Below are 22,609 nucleotides of genomic sequence, written 5' to 3'. Positions count from 1 at the left end.
TTCATTCCTTTGCTCGTGCTGACCCTCTACCTTAAATCCAGTCTCTTTTATATCTCTGCCCTCCAGCACTTACCTTGGTCTGATAGATGACTCACCGAGACCCTGTGTTCACTTCCCTGAAGCCTTTACATCAACCCCATCCCGGGCTAAACTGGGCACTTTTTCTGTGACCCACCAAACCCACACAATCCCATATTAAATATTTGTTTACGACATCCGTTTCTATGTCTGTCTTCCCCCACCCTTCAACTAGATTGAGTTCCTTCAGGACAATGATGATGTCTCTGTATCCCCAAGCCAGGCGCTGTGTTTTGACACAAAGAAAGCCCAGGTTACATTTGTTAAATGTAAAAGACCATACAGTGAGTGGGTGAGTGTTCATGACAATGCCAGATCTGACTGCTTCCGCGAGAAACCGAGACACTCCAGGGCCGGATTCCAGACAGTGGGAATATAGTGCTGTCTTTGCCCCTTCTCCAGTGAGGAACCAGAATTTACGTGTTATCAGAAACAGCCACTTCCCCTCTGCTCCTGCCCACCTAGAGGGCTGGGCAAAGGGTAGAGGGAGCAGTGTCCGGCCAGGGTCTGGGGAGAATTCGGCTCTCCTTAGTGGGAAACTCTGTCTGTCTTCCTCCCCCAGGGGGAGGGGATGGGGATAGGAGGACCAGAGTAAGGGGAAGAGGGCAGGCCCGGAGGGCGCAGTCGCCTTGGCAGAAATCCTACCACACCCGGATGTGGTGGGTGGTGAACGGGATGGGGCGGAGAGTCCCTGCCCTGCCAGGGACACTGACTGGACGATCCACTTTCGCGGGAATCCCACAAATCTCTCAAAACTAAGGTCCTGGAAACTGGAGGAGAGCTCGTTTTCAGGCTGTTTGGGCAAGGGCGGGGCGCAGGGTGCTTCAATTTTTGGAAAAGGAACCCCCGAAGGGAGCAGGGATTAGAAAAGAAACTCTACCAGAAACCTCAGTGGGCCCGTCTCACCCACTCATGCCCACCACTGACTTCTCTGGCAGCTCCCCGTCGCCCCGCGCACCGCTGCCTCCCCGTGGAACGTCCAAGTGGTGCAGAGGAGAGGGATCTCCGGAGACTGGGTTCTGTTGCGAGCTATGCCACGTTCCGTCCCGGGCGGAACTCTTCTTTGGGCCTTTGTTTCCTCGTCTGTGAAATGGGGCCAGGGTGGGAGCAGAGGGCTTGCAGAAGCCCTGCCAGCTCCGACGCTGCTAGCCGGGATTCTCCATCCCGCCCTCTCCTCCACCGCCGCCCCCGGCCCGGTCCTAACTCCACCCCCACCCGCCGCGCCTCGGCGCCGCCGGCCGCTAGGGGTCACTGCCTGCCTTTGTCAGCGGAGGAGGAGGGCAGCCCGCGCTCCAGCCGGCTCCCCAGCTGGAAGGCGGCCGAGGGGTAGCTCCCGAGCGAGGGTCCTGAGCCGGACCCCGCAGCCCGCGCTCGCGATCCGCCTCTGCTTCGGTCGGGAAGGCGCGTGCGCTCGGGCTCCGACCGGGCCCCGGCGGGCGCGCATCGAGGCCAGGAGGGGGTTAACGCTAACCCCTCCCCTCTGGCTGACATCACGGGCGAGCGGGTGAGAGGCTGGAGCTCGGCGAGTGAGAGAAAGAGAGCGAGAGCAGCGAGCGCGGCTCCACATTGTTGCGGATCGCCGGCACCCGGCAGAGCGGCGGCGGCTGGGACGCGCGGCGCCTCCGACCCGTTCTCCTCGCGCCCGGCCGCGCAGCCAGAGCCACCCGGGCCGCCGACCACCGAGCCCCGCGCCCGCCGCCTGGGCCCCGAGCCTTCCGCGCCGCCCGGGTGCGTCCCGCCACCCTCGGAGGACGGCCGGCCATGGACGCCTGCAAGTTGGAGCCGAGCGGGAGGGTGTGAGCGCGCCGGGGCCAGGAGCCCGCGCCGCGCAACCGGGCAGCCGGGCGAGCCGGGGGTGGGTCCCTCTCCCCAGCCCCGCTCTGCGTGGAAGAAGAGGGCGGGGACCGGCGCCGGGAGGAGAGCGGAGGAGGCGAAGGGGCATGACTCGTGCAACTTGCGGCGGGCATCTGCCGAGCCTCTGAGCCGGCGGCGGCCCGGGGCCCGGACTGCGGCCGCGCGGATCCCACCCAGCCCACCCCGCCCCGGCCGACGGCTGCAGCTGACCTGGATCCTTCGAGCGCCCGCCGACCGCCAGCGATCTTCCCTCATCTTCCGGGCTGGTTTCTGCTGCGCGAGGAGCGCTGCCCTCGCCGCCCCTCTCGCCGCACCCCCGGCCCCCGATGGCTCGGATGGGGCTTGCGGGCGCCGCTGGACGCTGGTGGGGACTCGCTCTCGGCTTGACCGCATTCTTCCTCCCAGGTAAGAGCGCTCACCTCTGCTGTCCCCACCCCCATCCAATGCCTCCCCGGGGCTGGGAGCCGGATGGCGGGCACGACTGGATTGTGGGGAGTGAAAGGAGCCAGAAAAGTTGGGTCACGGCTTGGGTAAAGGGGGTGGGAGGTGGCACGGCGGAGAAAGAGGTTGAGAAGCCGAACCGCCTGCCCTGCAGGGAAGCAGTCAGATGCACGTCTCTATGTAGCATGAAAGCACTTTCTCCGCTCAGTTCTTCACAAAAAATAATAATATGTAATAGCGTTCTATTTATTTAATAACCAGCTCTCTGCTCGGGAAGCAGTTTGGAAACACTGCGTGTTACATAAATGCAAAATAATCACCGTAATCACCGTCTTGGGGTGGGAGACAACAGCCCCAGGGGGAGGGCGTCAGTCTCAGAGCTGCGGGTTTGGAGTATGGCGGGGGGGCTTCGTCTCTTTCGGCGGCCCCTTTGCCAGACGGCTCAGGACGCTCGGGCCCCCTCCCGCCCCACACCGCCCCACAGCGGGCGCGGAGAGTCGGCTGCTGCGGCAGAGGCGGCTCCTCGCTCACCTGCGGTTCCTTTCCTGGAGGGTGAGGCCGGGGCAGCCTCCTCCCGGCCTGGCGCGGGACCGGGCTCCCCCTCGGAACTCTGCTCCCAGCTCTGGGGGCTCTCCCTGGAGGAGACACCGCGGGCTTCCTGCCATCCAAGTAGCTGCATGACCCACTTTCCCGAGGGTGCCCCGCGTGTCCTTCCTCGAGGTGAGGGCTGCCGGCAGCCGAGGGGTTAACCTCGCGCCCGACCCCGGGGTGGCCCTGGTGGCCCATTCTGACGGGTGGGGTGGGGACGGAGGCTGGGACCAGCCCAGGCATATTGTGCTGGGGAATGAACTGGAAAATGCGTTTAGGAGGCAAATCCGACCGAGTCCCCTCGCCTGGATTTAACCCTTTGTGTCCCTGGGGAAGCTGCCGAGCTCGCCGGCTGACTGGACACCAAGCGTGGGTCAAGGGGTGTGGGGAGTTCCTCCAGCTCTCTGGGTAGAAACCAGAGACGACCTGCAGCTCTAGCAAGATGGGATTTTGGGGAGGGGGGCGGATCTTGACTGGAGCACGTGGTCCCCGCCTTGGGGTGGCAGAATAGGGGGTCAGTGTACAGAGACCATCTCCTCGTGGGGCAGGAATATTAGATCCCGAGTTCCTGCAATGTGCTTTGCCGCAGAATGGCCAGGCAGTTTGTTATCGAGGGACCAGTCTGGCTGCCTAGTTCCGGGGCTAGGGTGCACTCCTGGAAGGCAGAAGCCTGGCCTCATTCCCTTCTATGCCTCTTCTGCTGCCAGCCAGCTCACTACGAGGGCCCCGCCAATCTCACTAAGTGGTGGATGTCTGGGAAGCAGTTTGTGAAAGCCAGTACTGGGGTGCCTCCACCCGTGAAGCCTGGGGTGCTGCCCTGCTGGATGTGGGGGGTGGGGAAAATCCAGGGCTCACAGGTGTCACTGCCCACCCTGCCCCCAGAGGGTGGTCTTGGTGAGAGTGAGAGGTCTTCTCACACTGGATGGCCTGGGAAGCCAGCCAGAGATACAGAAGTTCGGGCTCTAGGACTTGCCTGGCCATGGGGATTTGAGCTTCCAGGAACCCTTCAATTACATATGTCCACATCCGGAACCCAGAGAAAGGAGAGCTTCCCAGAGCTCTGGTTGGTCCAGCACACTAGGGGTTAACGTAATCCTGGGATGGACAAAGGGTGGTGGGAAGGGGAAGGAACTCACCCTATTCTCCTTCCTTTTGTTATTCTCTTTCCCCAGCTTTGTGATTCCTTCATGGTTAATTCCTTCACTGGGGGCTAGAGGCCTGCTGTGCTCCACCCACTCAGGAAATGGGAGCAGGGAGGTGAACTCACCTGGATCAAGGTGGATTCAACCCCTGCCAAAAATCTACGTGAAAGGGTGGGATGCAGAGAAAGGAACCAGGGTTGAGAGAGGTACTTAATAAATGCTCTTCCATTGACTGTAATTGACTGATGGGTAGCATCCGTGCGCCAAAGTTCCCGGACCGCCCAGCTCCTCTGCCCAGTGGCTGGGCTCCTGGTGCCTTCTCTGCTTGCTTGCTCTAGGGTCCACGGGTGCAGGGAGGCAGGTGGATACGGTTGTGCCCAGTCTGACACTTGGATGGAGGCTGGTTGGCCCAGAAGTTGCAAGCCCACACCCTACTTTGCATCACCTGCTGGCTTCCTCCCCATTGCCCGCTATAGCATCTCTCTAGGGACTTGCCAGTCTGATGCTCTTTTCAGGGTTTTCCTGGGCTGTGACAGGGAACCTGGGTCTGGGGGTTTGAGGAGAGGAAGAGGGAGGGGCCTGGAGTGTGTGTGATTGCCCCCAACTTCAAAACACTCCCAATCTGGCTATTGAAGTGTAAACACAGAAGTATGTTTTCAACAACACAGACTTTACTAAGCAGTGTGGTGAAGCCCCACAGGCCTCTGTTTCCTGAGATGACAATCCACAGTTTCTTCCTGTTAACTTAGAGGAGAGGGTCAGTGGGGCAGGTGGGTTACATCCCAAAAAGAGATAGGGGGAGCCCGAGGAGGAGGCAGAGGACCTGCTTGAGAAGCAGGTGTGTTGAGCTGTTGTCCCACCTACACCACACCCTCCCTAATTGGCTTCCCCACACCTTTTGTCTGGAAAGAGAACACACACCCCAGGTGTCATGCACACCCTCGGAAGACCTGTCGGGTCACAGCACACCCCTCTCAGCAGCCTCTCTCTGCAGCTTGTGCAGAGCTTGCTGCCATGTGGTCTTCGAAATTCCAAGTGTCGGGGCTATTGGGTTATTTTCCTTCCTCTCTCTCTATTTCTCACATACAGTGGTGTGCTTCAGCTTGCTGGGCAAGGCATTATGGCAAACCCAATTCTGCTGGCCTGGGGTTTGCAGCATGTGTAAATGGGAATCTCCTTACCCATTTATAAGGCAGCACTGTGGAGTGCCTTGGAATTGGATTCTAGGCCTCCGTAGTCAAGGCTGGAGGGGAAGAGGAGATACTGCAGAGCTTGGGCCCAGTTGCCCTGGCTGAGTGGCCCGGAAGGCATCTCTTGAACCTGAACTTCTGAGCATATGGGACAGGTAGCCCTTGTTGCCTGAGGCTGGCTGAGGCTAAGAGTGTTATCGGTTCCCTTCTCAGCCACTCACCTTTGTACAATGAATCCACCTTGGCTACTGTTTGACCCCCGGACTCTGTTGTATGTTGTCAGGATGGTTGAGCCGGCCAGAACTCTAGTGCTGATGACTGAGCAAGTGGACCAGGCTTGGGGGGCAGAGGGTCAGTTCCAGTTGCTGTGTCTATGATACTGCCATTGTTTAGCAGCTGACTAATGTTCATTGTTCAGCACAAACAGAAAATACCCAAGGGAGGTGTGAATGTATCTTCAATTTTTCCGATTGTATCTTTTCCTGGTTAACCTGGTGAATTGAATGCCTCCTACCTCAGAGAGGGACAGACAGAGAGGTGTCAGCATATTCACCTGTTTTGCTGATTTAAAAAAAACAAAAAACAAAAAAACTTTAAACATTAGCCAGTGTGCCAGGCTCAAATGGTCATGAGCCAGCTGTGGAACTTAAGCTGTGACATTTCTGACAGTCTGCATAGGGTCTCACCTTTAGTATAAAGTGTGTGTGTGCACACAGGTATACAGGGCTTTGTGTGTTTGTGTTGGTGATCTACCATTCACTGTGTGTGTGTGCATCTATGGGGACTAGGAGTAGAAGGTGTATGTGCTTGTGTCTGTGGGTCACTATGGGACTAGGGCCATAAATATATAACATCGAATGTATATTCACATATAACTGACTGCTTAGAGTTTTCTGACTAGGACTTTGTGAGTGGTCCAGACTTGAGAATGCCTATTTTATGTGTCAGAGTGTCGGTGAGGGTGACTTTGGGAGGGCACCTAGGATTTGCCCTTGGTTAGCTCTTCTAGGACACACTACCGGGTCCTTTGGGGGGTGGGAAGCCTCTATGATGCTTCCTTTTTCTGTTCTGCCCTTGGCTTTAGACTGGGCCTCTGCCTGCTCGCAGGGAGATGCTGAAGACCTTGACCACACCGGGAGAGATATTCCTCTCTTGTCAGCCTTCTGTTGTCTCCCTGGCAGGCATAGCAGCACTGGAACCTGGCATTACCTGGGGCCTGGCCTGCCCCACGAGTTCTCCTTATCCATGAACGGCTGGGAGGGGCAAAGGGAGGCAGTTTTTCAGCTCCTAATTTGGCATCTTTGCTTCCTACATGGGTACTTAAGAAAAAGAATCATGGTGTGTGTGGGGAGGGGAGGTAGCATACTCTGGGCAATTAAAAAGGGTGTGAGCATGAGCTTTGGTCCTCCATGAGGGCCCTGCAGAGCTGTGTGTGCCCAGGTGGGCAACATACGTGTGCCTGGAAGCATCCTGGGTTCATGCAGCAGAAAGCAGGAGCCCCCTTATTGGAAAAAGAAGTGGGAATAAGGGACAAGGAGTGGGGAAGAGGGTGGTCCTGGGAGCCCAGCACCCTGTGCCCAAGCCCAACTAGAAAACGTTTCCCCATGATGCCCACCGCTGTCCACAGAGACCAGGTCTGCAGAGCCAGCAGCAGATGTGCTAGCTGGGGCAGGAGGTAACTTAAGATCTGAGCAGGGATCACCTTGCAGAGGGAATGCCCTGAGCTGGAGATAACACCCTTTAGTCCAGTTAACTCTTTAAGCTCTGGATTCTCTCGTGCTGTTGGGGGCTAGGAGATGGAGAAAGGGAAGAGATATGAGAAAACACACGGAACATAATATCTGTACCTCACCCCATTCCACAAGGAGAGATGAACTCAGTGTAACAGGAGAGACCCGAGATGGACACAAAGACAGACTTTCTGACAGCAGATTGTAGAATCTTCAGGGCAATAGATTATCCCAGGTTTGCCCTGGGTGGGGGCTGGGGAGGCAATAGGTATGTATTCTCGGGCAGGGGCAGCTAGTGGGAGGTCTGCCTTTCACAGCCTCCCAGGAGAGAGCAGAGCAGCAGTGGTCCCAGGCCCTGGTGGAGGGAGAGCAGCAGACAGCTCAGTTCCTCTCCCTACAACCTGATGATCACTCCATCTTGGCAGCCCAGCATGATGAGATTGCAAATTGGGGCCCACTGGCCTGGGTTGGAATCCCACCTCTACCAATTACTAGCTGAGTGACCTTGGTCAAGTCACTTTATAGGCCTCAGTTTTCCCTTTTTTTTTTTGAGACAGAGTCTCGCTCTCCCCCAGGCTGGAGTGCAGTGGCAAGATCTCAGCTCACTGCAACCTCTGCCTCCTGGTTTCAAGCGATTCTCCTGCCTCAGCCTCCCGAATAGCTGGGACTACAGGCAGGTGCCACCACACCTGGCTCATTTTTTGTGTGTTTTTAGTAGAGACGGGGTTTCACCCTGTTAGCCAGGATGGTCTCAGTCTCCTGATCTCATGATCCACTCATCTCAGCCTCCCAAAGTTTTCGTATCTTTAAAATAGGTTTTTGTTAATACAGATTCCCAAAGAGGTTTGTGAAGATGAGATTGAGAATGTTGTATGAAAAGTGCGTAGCACATTGCCAGGCATGTGAGCACATGCAGTGAAGTGAACTTCTATCCCCTATGCCTTCCCTCTCAATGGTCCTGGCCCCTCTGAGTCTGCTACTCGTGTTCCCTTGAGAAAGAGCCACTCAGCTGCCTGCGCACTGCTGACCTCACTTCCCGTGTCCCCAGCCAGGTGCTACTTGGGAAGCGAGTTCCTGCCCCCACTCGGGAGCCTGGCTGCCTGTGGGTAATGCACAGGTTCAGCTGAGGTGGTTGAGGGCTACCTAGGCAGCAGGTGCTGGGTGGCCTTTGTTCTGCCGCCTGTCACTGAGGGCTCTCCCGGCACCTGCCTCGCTCCCTGGCTGTGGCCCAGCTGGGGCACCATTGCCCATCTGGAGACTAGCCGTGGCCATAGAGAGGGCCTGGGACTCAGCCCCTGCCTTCTTTCACTTCCACATTTGAGGGGAAGGTGGACAACAGCACCCTCCCTCCAGGACTCCACTCACCCCGTGAGATGGTATCAGCCAGATGGGTAGAGAATCCCTGCTGGGGTCACCTCCTTCTCACTGGCAGAAAGTCCCTTCAGCCTCCTGTTACAGACTGAATCCTTTTGCAAATTGTCATAATACTGTCTGTGGCACTCTATAGCCACAGTTTCAGCTGAGCCTCTCAGGAGCCCCATGTGAATGGCATTAGTGTTGTATTAGTTCCATTTTAGAGATGAGGAGAGTAAGACCTAGGTTTAGTAATTTGCTGACCGTCTTATGCTGTTGTGGCCAAATTAGACACTGGGTCTTCTGACTGCAAATCCAGTAAACCAGAAGGATGAAAAGATCGGGAATGGACGGAAGAGGATAAACCAGGCCAGTAGGATGTTAGAAAGTGTCCATGGGACGGTCCTCCACTTTACCAGCCACCACCAGCTCACACTCCTCCTACAGCAGGGCAGAGCCTGGCAGCTCCCTGGGGAAGTGAGTAATAAGTTGAGGATATAGGTTGGAGGGTGGCCCAGCCAGAGGTGACCACAGAGCCCAGGTTGGTGTAGAATAGAGGATGCCTAACAATGGAACATTCCTGGGGGCCAGGGAAGCAGTGTCCTGGAGCATCTCTCTCTGGGTATCTGGGCTGAGACATGGGCAGGGCCCCTGAGGTGTGAGCATGGAGCCCTGGGGCACAGGCAGGCACAGTGCCAGGGTGTGGGCCTGGCCCGGAGCAGAGAGCAGGTGTGGACTAGACAGAGCAGCAGAGAGGCACGGGGGCTGGCCCTCTCCTGGACTATCCCCCACCCACTCTGGTCAGCACAGACCCCAATTTCATTCTCAGTTTATGAGGAGTCTTATTACCAAACCACAGACAATAAAACCCTCCTGGCCACTCTGGCCTGGATCTCATTAGAGGACATTAGTTCCACTGGCTGGTGGCTCCACAGGGACACAGCTTCGGGAGTTGGGACACAGCTGCGGGCGTGGCCCAGGCAGCAAAACAGGCCAGTGGCCTTGGGCACCAGAATGTCCCACTGGGAGTCTGAGTTCAAGCTATGGGCTTAAATGGAGTCCCTCCCGACAAAGTCCTGGAATTCTTGCTTCCCAAAGCTGGAAATGCGTGTCCTGCCCACCCACTTGGATGCTCAGTTCTGCCCCCTGCCTGAAGAGGAGGACACGGCTCCCTCCAGGGCTGTTCTGGGGAGCCGGCCTTCTCTGGGAGGAGCTGGGTGGAAGCTCAGCAAATCATCATTCCATGGAGGAAGGCCCTTGGGGACAGGGGACAGAACAGCCTCCCACACTCGGTACATCTGGATGTGCTCTGAGATATACGCCCTAGCACCAGAGATGGACTCTGGAGTCCTCGCAACAGCCTTGGCCTGAATCTTGGCCTGTCTTTCTGTCTGAAAAGCAAATGTAGGGAGTTGGGGACCCTAGAGAGGAAGCATTTCCCCTCACCTATAGATGGAGTTTCACCGATGGCTGAAAGAGCCAGCCACTACGGAGAGCCAGCAGGTAGCCTTGGCAGGGGCTTCCTAGTCCCACCCCTCCCCGGCTCGAGTACCTTGTCCTCAGTCATTGTGCTGGGGCCTTGGATTCCATCTTGTGGTTCTTCCCACCAAAGACAGGAGGATTTCTTTCTTAGCAGATTCTGGTGCCTGCTGACCAGCAGCCTTCTCTCTGCCTGTACCTTCCCCTCTGCTTTGCGTCCCTCCCCTGCAAGCCTGCATACCTGCTGGTCATCAGAACACTGCCATGGCTTGAAGGAGGTGTCCATGAAAAACAAGACAGGAGCCAAGGCAAGCGTGTCCCTTCTCGATGCCTCAGGCTTGTGAAGGAAAATGAGCACCACGCCCAAATAACTGGCTTTTAGCACACACAGGCTCACTCAGGGTGCTCCCATGGGGGGGTCACACGGGTCAGTCCACGCTTTCGCAGGTGCCCGCCAAATGAGTCAGTGGAGATGGGAGCGCCAATCTGCTGGGGCAGATGTGAGTCTGCCCTGCTGCGGAGGAAGGGGGACTGAAGGATTGCGTGGGCTCGTGGAGTGCCCCTGTGAGGGCCTGCCAGCAGCTGGTCTGGGGTACATGCCCCGGGCAGGACTGGGGAGGCAGCTGCTGTGACTGTTCTCTGTGCCCCATGCACCCTCTCCCTCAGTCCCGGCGTCTTGTGGACAAATGCTGTCAGCTGCTAGGACAAGGGCAGTGGAGGAGGTGCCTCTGGTCCTAGCCAGCTCTGCCACCACATCATGTGGGTCCCACTGCAGGGGAGGATGGTGGCACATCCTCAGTCTGCTGCTCCAGTCTGCCCACACTGCTCCTTGGGTGAATCCACCTAAAGCACACCTGAGGGGGCACAGTACCACCCTAACTGGTCCCCCACTGCCCTCCCCCGCACACCATGCTTTCCATGCCCAGCGCTTTCCTGCTTCCGTGCCTTTGCACATGCTGTTCCCCGCATTCCCGCTTAATTCCCATAAATATGAAATCTAAATACTGAAGTCAAGAGCCACTTCTATTGTGAAGCTTTCATGACCCGCCCCCCGCAAGCTAAGGATAACTTCTCTCATCTCAAATCCCCCAGCGCCTCATCCATGCCACCCCCTGCCACCAATTACTCTCCATCCTGCTATCCAGTCACTTGGGCCTGGGATTTATCTTCCTCATAAGACTGAGAGCTCCATTGCTGATGAGGCTTGGTTTCTCCAGGGCCTGGCATAGGGGACCAGTAGGCCATGCTGGGTGGATAGACAGTTGCTTGTTTGAAACATTGATGAGGATAATAATAACACACTTGTATGGAGAATCCCTGGATGCCAGGCACTGTTGTAAACATCTTACATGTAATCACTTAGTTAATCTTCATAACAACTCATATGGAAGGTACTTCTGTTCTCCCCAGTTTTATATATGGAAAAATGAGGCCCAGATAGAGCTTAGGTAACTTGCCCAGGGTCACGCAGCTAGTAAGTGGCAGAGCCAGGATTCTGATTCCAGAAGTCAGGCCTCATGTCCGTGTTTATACCATGTGGCTGAGCTGCCTCTCTTCCTGGCAGGTGGCAGACAGGTGATGGAGGAAGACCATTTCCTAAGCCTGGAGTCCTCACAAGACTTTGCTTCCAGAATCTCTTCCCACCCCTGCATAGCACCTTCTTATTCACATTCCTGTCCCTTCAATGGTGCAGCGATAACCTGGTGTTGTAGTTGTCCATGCCTGATGCATTTGGGGAGTTGTTAGTGCTGAATCTTCAGACAGTCTTGGCGCAGGTTGAACATCCCTAATCCAAAATCCGAAGCTTTTGGAGCGCCGACATGACGCCACAAGTGGAAAATTCCACACTTATCCTCCTGAAGGGTCGCAATCCAAAGGCAGTCAAAACATTATTTCATGCACAAAATTATTAAAGCCACTGTATAAAATTACCTTCAGGCTATGTGTATAAGGTGTATATGAAATAGAAATGAAATTTCATGTTTAGACTTGGGTCCCATCCCCAAGATAACATTTCATGTATACAAATATTACAAGATCTGAACAAATTTGAAGTCTGAAACACTTTGGGTCTCAAGCATTAGGGATAAGGGATATTCAACCTGTATTACTGGTATATCCTGCCACAGACACTGTTGTGTCTTGGGAGTATTCATGTGGCTGTGCCAGAGTGGAATGTCTTGATGTTATCACTGTTGCACCTCCTGAGTCTTTGGGCATCACTGATACCATTTGGGCCCCCTCACACACACCATGTCTCACGGTGAGACCAGAGGCAGGTATAGTAGCTCCTCGGAGAGAATCTGCCTGGTACCCCAGTGTGTGTTCCCAGGCCAGCCCCAGATCCTGGGTGGATCCAGGGCTCAGCAAGCTGATCCTATGCCAGAGCCTGTCCTAAACTTCTGGAAGGTTTCAGGCCCTCTTGCCCTCACCCAGAGATCCCAAAAGATGGCAAGGGAGGGCCCCTACCAGGGAGTGTGGATGGGGAAAAGGATTTAGGGTGTTCTCCTGTGCTGGCTGCTTTGATCTCCTGGGATGAAAGGGCTGGTGCTTCCTCTGCCCCAGGCAGGATCAGGACAGCAAGCTGGGGAGAGAGGCATTGATCCTGGGTCCAGGCGTCCTCAGCTTCATAGGCGAGGGCAGAGAACTATCCCAGGGAAGAAGATCACGGGGGCAGAAAAATCAAAGCCCTTCCCCAGGGTTGTGGCTGAGGACTGGGAGTTGACTTCAGACAGTCCCTGTGCAGATTGTCCTCTCGAGGGTCACCCACGGTGATGCTCCTCCCAGCACACCCTGACCCTGCAGGTCACCATGCAGGCTCAGGCCTCACAGATTCTCTTGCTTAATTAGGGAGGTAATTCGGCTGCAAAACAGTCATCTGATCTGTGTCGACGCCAAAGCGAAATTCCTCCTAGACCCTCCGCTGTTCTAGATTATCCATGCTCCGTTAGCTTGAATTACCGCGCGGCCTCTGTGGCCCAGACACAAGCCAGAGCTATGTGATCAGCTCCTGGGGCTGGATCTGCCCTGCACCTAGGAAGTGCTTGGAAGCAACAGGAGGAAGGAGGGCATAGGATCTGCCTGACTCCCATCCAAGCCGGAGCATTGCCCAGCCAGCACGAGGGGACCAGCATTGCCCAGAGCCCCCCTACCCCAGGGCCTGCAGGTGCCTGCCGGGCTCCCAAGCTTAGCCACTTTTATGTCCCTCTCCTCTGCCCTCTGGGACCGGGCCCCTTTGAGGGTTTTGAATCAGTGGCAGAGGCTTTCTGCAGCAACTCCTAGGCATAAATTGGAGCGGAGGCAGGGACAGGCATCTCCCTGAGTGTAAATAACACTGTAAATAACACTGGAGCGGAGCAGCCACACTGCACTGGATTATTTTATCGTGATTGCCCACCTCCCCCACCCCCTGAACTGTCCTGATCTCATTGGCCTAGATTGCTGCATCTCTCAGAATGATGGAGGGGCTGCCTCTCCCTTCCCGGGCAGGGTGGCCAGCCCTGCCGTTGAGGCACCCTCCTACCCAGCAACTTCCCAGATTTATTCCCTGTCTTTATGGTGCCTGGAGAGTCATCAGTGTCCTGGGCCGGCAGAGCACTCTGATGGTCTCCACTGGCGTGATGGATAGGCCTTTGGGGGAACGTGTGCGACAGCCCCCTGCTCCCGGCCTGCCTCTGCCCTGACCACAGCACCGTTCCCCACCCTCCCAGGGGTCAGATGATGGGCCTCGTGGCCAGTCCTGAAGGGGCAGTGATGATGGAAGAGGGAGAGAGCATCAGTCCTCGGCGCCCACCTCTCAGTGCTGCTGCAGAGTCTTTCTGGCCTCCTCCCCAAGCTCTGCTCACAAACACCCTTCCCAGGAAATATCCCCGTTACCCTCTCTCATCTCCCATCACTCCATTACTGCTAGCCCCTCGGCACTTGTGTACACAGTTTGCGCTGTAATGATAATCTGTGCTGGTTTATGTGTTTCTTTACAAGTGTTTTTATGTCCTCTGTGTGTGTATGAGGAAGGTTTATGGTGTGTGTGCGTGTATGAGGTCACGTGCTGTGTGTGTGTGCGTGCGCGCGTGCGTGCGCGTGTGCATGCGCCTGCTTCTGATTAGACTCTGATCGCCATCTTCTCCCACACACAGGTAGGGGGCTTTCACCCCCCTCCTGGGGTTGGGGGCACAGCCTGGCTACTAAGGGTGGGTGGAGAAGGAGGGGGAGCCAATCAAAGATGATGACTGTCCGGGCAAGGTCTACACTGCCCCCCAGCCGCCAGTTAGAGAACCGGCGAAGGTCAGTCTTAGATCATTGTTTTGTCTACAGGGTCACAAACAACTAGTTTGACTATTTTTCCCCAAGAAATTGACTGAACCCAGTGGTTATTTTGGAGTCAAATGATCTCAGTCTTTTATGACTTACCTGTGTCAGCGGGTGTATCTGTGTCTTCTCTAAACAAGTTCCCCTAGCTGTACAATGGGATGAGATGATAAGAGGCTGGAAGGGGCGAATAACATATGTGGTGTGCTTAGCACAAGCAATAATTTGCTTGATCCAGAGAAAGCCTTCGCACCGCTGGACTGTTGTGAGCTACCACTGGGAGGGACTCCCAGTCTGGAGAAGGAGGGTCCGTTCCCTGGGGCTGGGGAAGCCAGGCCCAGGAACCCTCCTGGCTGTGTGTGCCCCAGAACGCTGTGGGGAGCCCCTCTGCTGGGCTCCTGTGACTTCTCCAGGGTGGTCAATGCAAGCAGGGTATGTCTTAGTCTCAGGCCCCTGGGCTACTGGAGATCCGCCCCCCCAACCCAGACGATCACCTGGGCAGGTGCCTCCTCTGCTCCCTTCTGAAAGGAAAGCAAGGGTTTCACTCAAGGTGCAGAATTCTGGCTGCCCCAAGCGCCCAGTGCCAGTCCCTGTAGGAATCCCACTGCCCTGGATGTGTTGTGGGAGAGGCAGACAGGTTCATCCCGGCATTCACTCGACATGTGCCAGGCACAGAGGTGGGAGCTGTAGACAGCAACAAACATAATATCCAGTCCAGCACTGCATGGCATCCACGCTCTGACCTCTGACCTCACACACAGCAGGTGATCCCTGAGGGTGTCAGCTCTTTCAAGCAGGAATGCTAGTCGGGTTGAGGCCTGGGTGGATGGTGGAGAGATGGAGCTAGGGCCTTGTGGGTCAGGCCTCAGTCTCTTTGAGCCATCCTGTTTGGACATGAAGGGACAGTGACACTAGGCAGGGGCCTGCATTCTCCTTCATTCTGCAAAGATGTGTTAAACACCTGAGCCCACTGGGCACAGTGGCTCATACCTATAGTCCTAGCACTTTGGGAGGCCGAGGCGGGTAGATAACCTGAGGTCAGGAGTTCGAGACCAGCCTGGCCAACATGGTGAAACCCTGTCTCTACTAAAAATACAAAAATTAGCCAGGCATGGTTGTGGGCACCTGTAATCCCAGCTACTCAGGAGGCTGAGGCAGGAGAATCACTTGAACCCAGGAGGCGGAGGTTGCACTGAGCAGAGATCACACCATTGCACCCCAGCCTGGGCAACAAGAGTGAAACTCCATCTTAAAAAAAATAAAAATAAAAAACTAACCTGAGCCCACTTGTTCCTCTTCCAGACCCAGGTCTGGAAAGAGCCTCCCAGCTGGGCCTGCAGCTGAAGGTACCTCCCTGCCCTGCAGGGGAAGGTGGAGAGGATGTCAGAGAATCCTGGAGTCTTAGCATTGGAAGGGAAATCAAATGCTGTAGCACCCCATTCACTTCCTAAAACCCCTAACCACATTCTGGCCTGTTGGTCATCCTCCAGCTGCAGCTGAATCCCTCCACTGACAGGGTACTCACCACCCTCCATGGAAGCCAGGACAGCCCTGACTGCCCCCAGCTCCCCCTTCCCCCTGAAGCTCCCTCCCATTAGTGTTGGAATCGCATGGAGCTCATGTGATCCTGCAGGCATTTACAGACAGCCTCGGCCCCCGTCTCACCTCTCCTGAGTCTCACACACCTCACCATCTCAGGTGCTCCCCTCGGATCCCCAGTAACAGCTCCATATGTGGGCTGCCATGCCCAGGGATGTCAGCCTAGGATTCCCAGCCACCACAGCTGTCCCAGATCTAGGAGGAGGCAGTGTGGGTGGGCCCTCCAAGCTTCCCCACCTCCCTCTATCCCTTTCCCACCCCCACCCCCTTCCCACCCCTGTTTTCCTTAGGATTAATGATAAATTTCAGTGAAAGATCCGCTTATCTCCAGTAGGAATTAAGGAATTAAGTTGGCGATGGGGAGAGAGGGGACAGGGAGAGGGAGCATACTGCAGAGGGTCAGGATGCAGAGGGACCATGGGCAGGGCAGGGCAGGGCAGGGGACAGCGGGGATGTGGAGCATTCCCCTCTGCCTGCATCAGTTCACCCTGCAGTGGGCTGGGCTGTGCTCCCCACCTGCCTGCACCGTCATGGGGGATGGATGTGGGGCTGCTTGGGGATGGGTGTGGTGACTCGTGGAAGGAGGTACATCACAGGGATCCTGCAGGTGGGGTGACCTGGCAGCCTCCCGTGTCACCTGTTGCTGCTTCGTGCCATGGTGCAGTGGCTCTGTGGCATGTCATGGCCCTGGGAGGGTGAGCCACAGCATGTGGCAGGGTGAGGCACCCCGCTTTTGGCATTGGGATACAGAGGCACATTCTGCAGTTGGAAGTCCAGGGGCCACCACCCCACAGGTGGCTGATGAGTGCCATCCAGGCTCTAACACAACCCCCAGGCAGGCCCTGGCTGCCCCTCAAAAGGGGCCCACCCAGAGGCTGCCGCTCCTGCCTCTTTGCTTCTTTGGTGGGACTGACTGAGTTGGGGTTCCTGCAGCAATGGCTGAAAGAATCTCTTACCCCTGGAGAATCTGAGCTTCGATGTACCCTCAGAGCAACTCAGAAGCCTCTGTCCTGAATACCAAGGGGGGGTCACTCAGGGTCTGCAGCATCCCTTGCCTCCAAAGCCCAGGAGACTCTGTTTAGAGTTTCTCCCCAAGTCCCCAGCCTTGCTGCTCCTTGGCACCCCCCTGGCATCAGACATCTCACTGGCAAGCAACGCCGGGCCCAGGACTGTAGCCCCAAACAGTGCCTCCCCTCGCCGAACTCTGAGGCTAACCCAGGAGAGATGGGAGCTGCCCTCCAGAGGGCGGGGGGTGAGGAGGTGAGAAGTGAAGACTGGGTGGGCCAGAGGACATGACTGCCCCTCAGGTCATCCAGGCCAAGCTTCCTGCCCCAAATAAGTTTCAATCACTGCGGTCCCATTCTTTCCTGACACCCCCAAGGCTGGGAGTAGGGGTTGGTGTTCAGTAGCAGCAGCCACCAGGGCACCTGGAGATAAGAGGAGATAAGGGCAAGGCTGGGCGGAGACAGTCACAGTCGGGGGTAAGGGTGGGGAGGGGGCAGGGGAAGGGGGGAGGCGGGGCACGTTGGGGAGCTCAACACTCGGGAAGCTAGGGGAGGCCAGGAATTGGGGCCTCAAGTCCAGGAGTCAAACTGGTTAATAATTAGTGACTCTGGTTAATAAATCATGGATGGTTTTTTCTTCCTAATTTCAGCTTCTCCTTCCACCCCACAACCCTAGAGATCCTTCTAGGCTCTGCCCAGGCCTCAGAAAAGAAGCCCCTACACCTACCCCTGCCCTGGGCTGTCACCTCCCAGGCAAGATTCACCCTCTGTCCCTCCACAGCCCTCCATAGGCCTCTGTCCCCTCCCCCAGCTGGTTTCTGGTCTCCAAAGCCAGTGTGGTGTTTAATCTCCAAGAGAGATTAGTGACCTGCTTTCACCACCCTCCCCCACAGGCTGCTTGGATGCCCCTAAATATTCCCTGCTGGAAGGGCAGGCCCCCATGGCCACCCAGAGAGCGTCTCCAGGTGCCCTCCTTGACGGTGCCACCCGCCCCACCCATTGACTCACTTGGCTGCAGGCCCTTTCTGCTGGCCAGAAGGTGTCATGGAGCACCTGTGGGTAACTGCCCAAATGCTTTAGGTGAGGTCAGTCAGCAGATGTTCTTTGGGCATCTACTATGTGCCAGGCACTATGTGTCAAGAAAAAAATACTTTAAGCAACTGGAATTGAGGTTAAAGGCTGATGCACGTGAGCGGGGACCTGAAGACCAGGAGACTCCAGGACTGGCAGTTTAGGGTGAGGAGAAAAGGGGATGCTGGGCATTTTTCATCTCTAACTCCGGGATGCTTCTGTTAAAGGTCAGGCTGTTTTCTGGGTTTCTGTCCCTTTTGCAAGATTGCACCAAGGGCAGAGATCTGCTTTTGTAAGCCTTATGGTGGCTGGGGAAAGGGAGGGAGGAAGAAAAGGGGAAAGGAGTTGCCTCCTTCCCCTTTTTTTTTTGAAGATTTTGAAGTTTCCCTCTTTTTGAAGGGTTGAGGCAAAAGAATGAGGGGTCCCCCTCCCATCCTAAGCCTTGCACGTGCTGGGGCTGAGAGTACAGTAGTGATGGATGAACTGGCCTCAAAACAGGTGAGGCCCCTGTCTCCCAAGTGATCTTTGCACAAAGCCCCCAGAGATTTACTTAGGTGATTAAACTATGCCCGGGGCTATGGTGGAGACAAGGGGGCCTGAACTGGGGGAGGGGAGGGGAGGCTTCTCTGGGACCGTGACCTTGATTCTGAAACCTGGAGGCTGAGAAGGAGTGGGCTGGGACGTGACCAGGACAGCCAAGGGAGACCCAGCCACGAGCATGCCTGGAAGAAAACCAGCGCCTCCGCAGCCTGTGGACTGGGACTTGAAAAGAACAACCCCCAAATCTGTTCTCTCTGATTTCAGCCTGACCTGTGCGCAGTCCAAGCCCAACTTGTCCAGAGCCACCCTTGTCCTCTTCTTCCCAAGACACAGCCCTCCCTGAGCTCTTCCCATTTCTGTGATGAAAGCCCAGTTCTGCTGTGCACCGGAGCCCTGGCTCCCTCCTTCACCCCTGCCTCTGATTTGCTGTGAGTTCTTATCCCATTTCTGCAGGACCCCTCCCCAATCCTAGCGCCACCACACCCATCCAGCCATTCCTGTGCAGGGTGACAATAAAAAGTGTCCTCAGACATTGCCGAATGTTCCCTGGAGGACAAGAGCACCCCAGTTGAGAAAACACTGGTCTAGGCCTTCACTGCAACCAGCCTCTTTTTCCAAAACTGCTTTTCCACTGACTGCTCTACACTCCCACAACTTTACACAGACCTATTTTAGGTTCCAGTCAAAATAAACTGCTCCTGGCTTCTCCAGTGCACTCCTCGGCCTTGGCTCCTGATGATGGCTGAGCCCCAACACACCCACCTGTGAAATGCGAGGCTCCCAGACACCAGCCCCCCTTCCCCTTCTGTGTTGTTTAGTATTTACTTTCTCTCCTCCCCTCACCCAGCACCTGAGCTCTTTGAAGGATAGGACCCAGCCTTAAAATCTCTGCAGGCCCTAGCTCAGCACCTTGCACACAGTAGGTGTCCCATAAATGTACAGTAAACCGATGGGAGCTGGCTGGCTTCACAACCCTGATAAGCTGTGAGGTTTCCTTCTCCATGCCTTTTTTTTTTTTTTTTTTTGGAAACAGAGTCTCACTCTGTTGCCCAGGCTGGAGTGCAGTGGCACGATCTCAGCTCACTGCAATCTCTGCCTCCTGGGTTCAAATGATTCTCCTGCCTCAGCCTCCCAAGTAGCTGGGATTACAGGCACCCACCACCACGCCTGGCTAATTTTTGTATTTTTAATAGAGATAGGGTTTCACCATGTTAGTCAGGCTGGTCTCGAACTCCTGACCTCAGGTAATCCACCTGCCTTGGCCTCCCAAAGTGCTAGGATTACAGGCATGATCCACCGTGCCCAGCCTCCCGTGCCCCTTTCTTTCTGTTTTTGTCTTTTTTTTTGGCAACCCTATTTAACCCCCATGCCAAGAAAGGAAAACTTCTGATGCTTTCCTTTTACTTGACACCTCCCCTCCCATCTCATTTTGTTTGCAGTAAACAAAATCATCTTTTTTCCATTTGCTCAATATTTATCAGCACCAGGAAGGTCTGCGGTTATGTGTGTGTGAAGTTGTGCGTGGATGTGTGGTTTGACAGGCGGGCGCTGTGTGATGGCACGGTTCTTTGTGTGGGGTGTTAGTGTTTGAGTCAGAAATTATACTCTCCACACCAGGACTTGTATGGGGTCTTCTCTCCCATGAACTCCTCTACACTTCAAACTCCTCTCACACTGGGCTTATCCCCTCCATAAGCTCTGACCTTTCAGTCCACCATGCCTTTACTGTTCCTGTCTCCTCTGCCTGGAGGACCCTACTTCACCAGCTGGCAAACTCCTACTCATCCTTCAAAGCCCAGTGAAATTTTACCTCCTGTGGGACACCTCTTGTTTCTCTAATTCTCCTCCCCACATTCATCATTTCTTCCTGTATCATCATGGCACTTTGTGAACAGTCCTACCGTAGCAGTGATCATGTCAGTGAATTTATCCTGTGTCCTTGATATCCTTCACATGCATACACACGCATGCAGTGTGTGTGTGTGTTTATAGCCCTACTGGCAGGCACTTGGTAGGTTCTTAATACTTGTTTATTAAATAAATGAGAATAAATTGCTTGCTTGGTTTTCCAAAGCATTTTCTTTGTACTGTGTTAGAGGAATGTGTCTGTGCAATGACTCTGCCTGACCTTCCCGCACTGCTCCCGCGTGTTCCTGAGCATGTCGACCTGTGTGCATACCGCAGCGTTCAGCTGCACATGTGTGCTTGGGTGCGCGTGTGTGCGTGCATGTGGCTCTGTTTCAGCGCTTCTATAAATGGAAAGCTGTGGCTGCCCCTCCCCAAGCTGACATTCCCTCAGCACCACGCCCCCACCTTTGAGGACTGAAGGGGTGACTGGGTGGTGACCTCCCCCAGGCAGCTTTCTCTACCCACCTGATGTCCCCCTCCAAGAACGGTGACCCAGGGTTTCCCGTCCATCCTGGGGGCTGAGCTCTCTGCGGCCTCGTCACATCACACTCCCTTCCCTATCCATCTCTGCCCTGTTTAATTGGAATTTGGCTAGTGGAGACCATCTGTTCTATTCCGGCCTGTTTCCATGACAACCAAGTGGCTTGAGACTGAGGTTTGTGGTGAGAGAAGTGGCCTGGGGGATGCTGGGAAAAACCAGCTAGGTCCTCCCCCTCAAACCCGCTCCGCCTCGCCCTGCCCTCTCTCCACAAACCCGGAGTTAAAATAAAGCTGTTCCCTGCCTGAGAGTTGGGGAGTCCCCGAGCATCACTCTCCTCTCCCAGCCCCCAGCCCCCAGCCCCAGTCTTTCCCAGGCTCCTTTCAGGCTTCCCACACGGGGCTCCCCTCCCTCCCTGCTTCCATTCAAGAGCACCTTCTGCCCTTACAGACTAGGGAGCTAGCCCTTCCCTTCCCCAACCCCTGAACCTCCACCCCTGGAAGTGAGTGCTTCCTCACAGCCTGGTTACAGACGCTCAGGGCCCCACAGAAAGGACTCTTTAGAGGGTAGTCTCGGCTTCCTCTGCGCTCCTGCCCCTGCAGGCTCTCCCCCGGCCCCAGGTAGCAGAGTGGCCCAGGCAAGTGCGTGGCAGACAGAGGCGCCCTGGGCCCGGATGTGGAGCTGGTGATCCCAGATTCTCAGGGGCTGAGACAGGCCCTGGTACACTGGGGATATGAGTGAGGGGGTCTCTTATTTCTGAACAGACAGTTCTGTTTTCACGGTGTTATTTTCTGCCCTAATTTCCCCATCTATGGCAAAGCCTCTTCGTGCCTGTTCTATTACCAAGGGACCCGCCTGTCTTCAAAAATAGGTGGTGTGGCTTGTCAGGTGACCGTCTGTCGCTCTGGTCCCAGGCATCTCATGCAGGATATGTGCGATATGTTGGCTATGTGGGCGGGCGTGGGGGGTAGAGTGTCTCAGGATCTCTCCGGTGCCCCCTCCCCCAGCAAAATCAGTCCTGGGCAGAATCAGTCCTGGGCAGTCCTGAGGAGGGAAGCTGAGTCTTGGACTTCAGAAGGCCGGTGCTCTTAGCAACTGCGCTGAGCCGTGGGACCCCAGGGCCCCCACGCTTGGGGGTGCTGCAGGCTTGCAGAGGTCTTCTGGTAGCCTGCTTGTCTCCAGCCTAGCCCTGCCATCATCCATCCTTCTTCATGTGCCTCTTTTCTTCTTTTGTCTTTGTTGAGATATAATTCGCAAACCACAAAATTCGCCCTCCTGAAGTATACGATTCAGTGGCTTTAGTATATTCACAATAGGCCATCACCACTGCCTAATCCACAGCATTTTCATCACCTCGGAAAGAACCTCGGTATTCATTAGCAGTCACTCCCCATTTTCCCTCCCCCGGCCCCTGGCAACCACTCATCTACTTTCTGTGTCTATGGATCTGCCTATCCTGGACATTTCATATAAATGGAATCATACAGTATGTGGCCTTTTGTGACTGACATCTTCTACTTAGCATTCCATGTGCCTCTTTCCAAAGCACAGATGTGACCATGTCACCACTTTGCTTAAAAGGCGTCAGTGGCTCCCAGTTGCCTACAAGGTGAAGTTCAGACTCTCATCTAATACAAAGCCCTTTTACAACTGGCTCCTACCTTGCTTTCCATTCACCCTGTATTCCCCTCTCCTCTGCCCCAAATATCCAGTGCTTTCGCCACATCCAAGCTTTTAAAGACACTCTTTCCTCTTTTCCTCTTCCCCTCCTATTCCCTTCCCTCTCTCTGTCTGTCTCTGTCTCTGTCTCTATCTCTGTCTCTGTCTGTCTCAAGGACTCCTGCTT

At 55.4% G+C, this 22,609-nt stretch overlaps 1 protein-coding gene and 1 long non-coding RNA gene across 4 annotated transcripts in view; one reads left to right on the top strand and one right to left on the bottom strand.

Moving 5' to 3' along the window:
• Positions 1 to 1,479: 1,479 nt before the first annotated feature.
• Positions 1,480 to 22,609, top strand: part of NECTIN1 (nectin cell adhesion molecule 1) — a 92,602-nt gene continuing 71,472 nt past the window's right edge. The window contains exon 1 of one of the 3 annotated variants that reach the window (XM_055094991.2): positions 1,480 to 2,337. In XM_055094991.2, the coding sequence (XP_054950966.1) occupies positions 2,259 to 2,337 (79 nt within the window). In that variant the 5' untranslated portion in view covers positions 1,480 to 2,258. The remainder of the gene's footprint in view (positions 2,338 to 22,609) is intronic. The other 2 variants (XM_057299269.2, XM_003819987.5) reach the window with 2 other exon arrangements.
• LOC130540616 (uncharacterized) lies at positions 10,862 to 20,896 on the bottom strand. The gene is made up of 4 exons (XR_008954614.2): positions 20,751 to 20,896; positions 17,775 to 17,895; positions 14,266 to 17,189; positions 10,862 to 11,711 (listed from the first exon to the last, which is right to left on the bottom strand). It is a non-coding gene; the product is annotated as an uncharacterized LOC130540616 (long non-coding RNA).

The sequence above is a fragment of the Pan paniscus genome, chromosome 9, assembly GCF_029289425.2.
Source record: "Pan paniscus chromosome 9, NHGRI_mPanPan1-v2.0_pri, whole genome shotgun sequence".
NCBI classification, from domain to species: domain Eukaryota; kingdom Metazoa; phylum Chordata; class Mammalia; order Primates; family Hominidae; genus Pan; species Pan paniscus.
The sequence above is the reverse complement of the archived record's forward strand: the minus strand, read 5'-3'. Positions and strand labels throughout refer to the sequence as shown.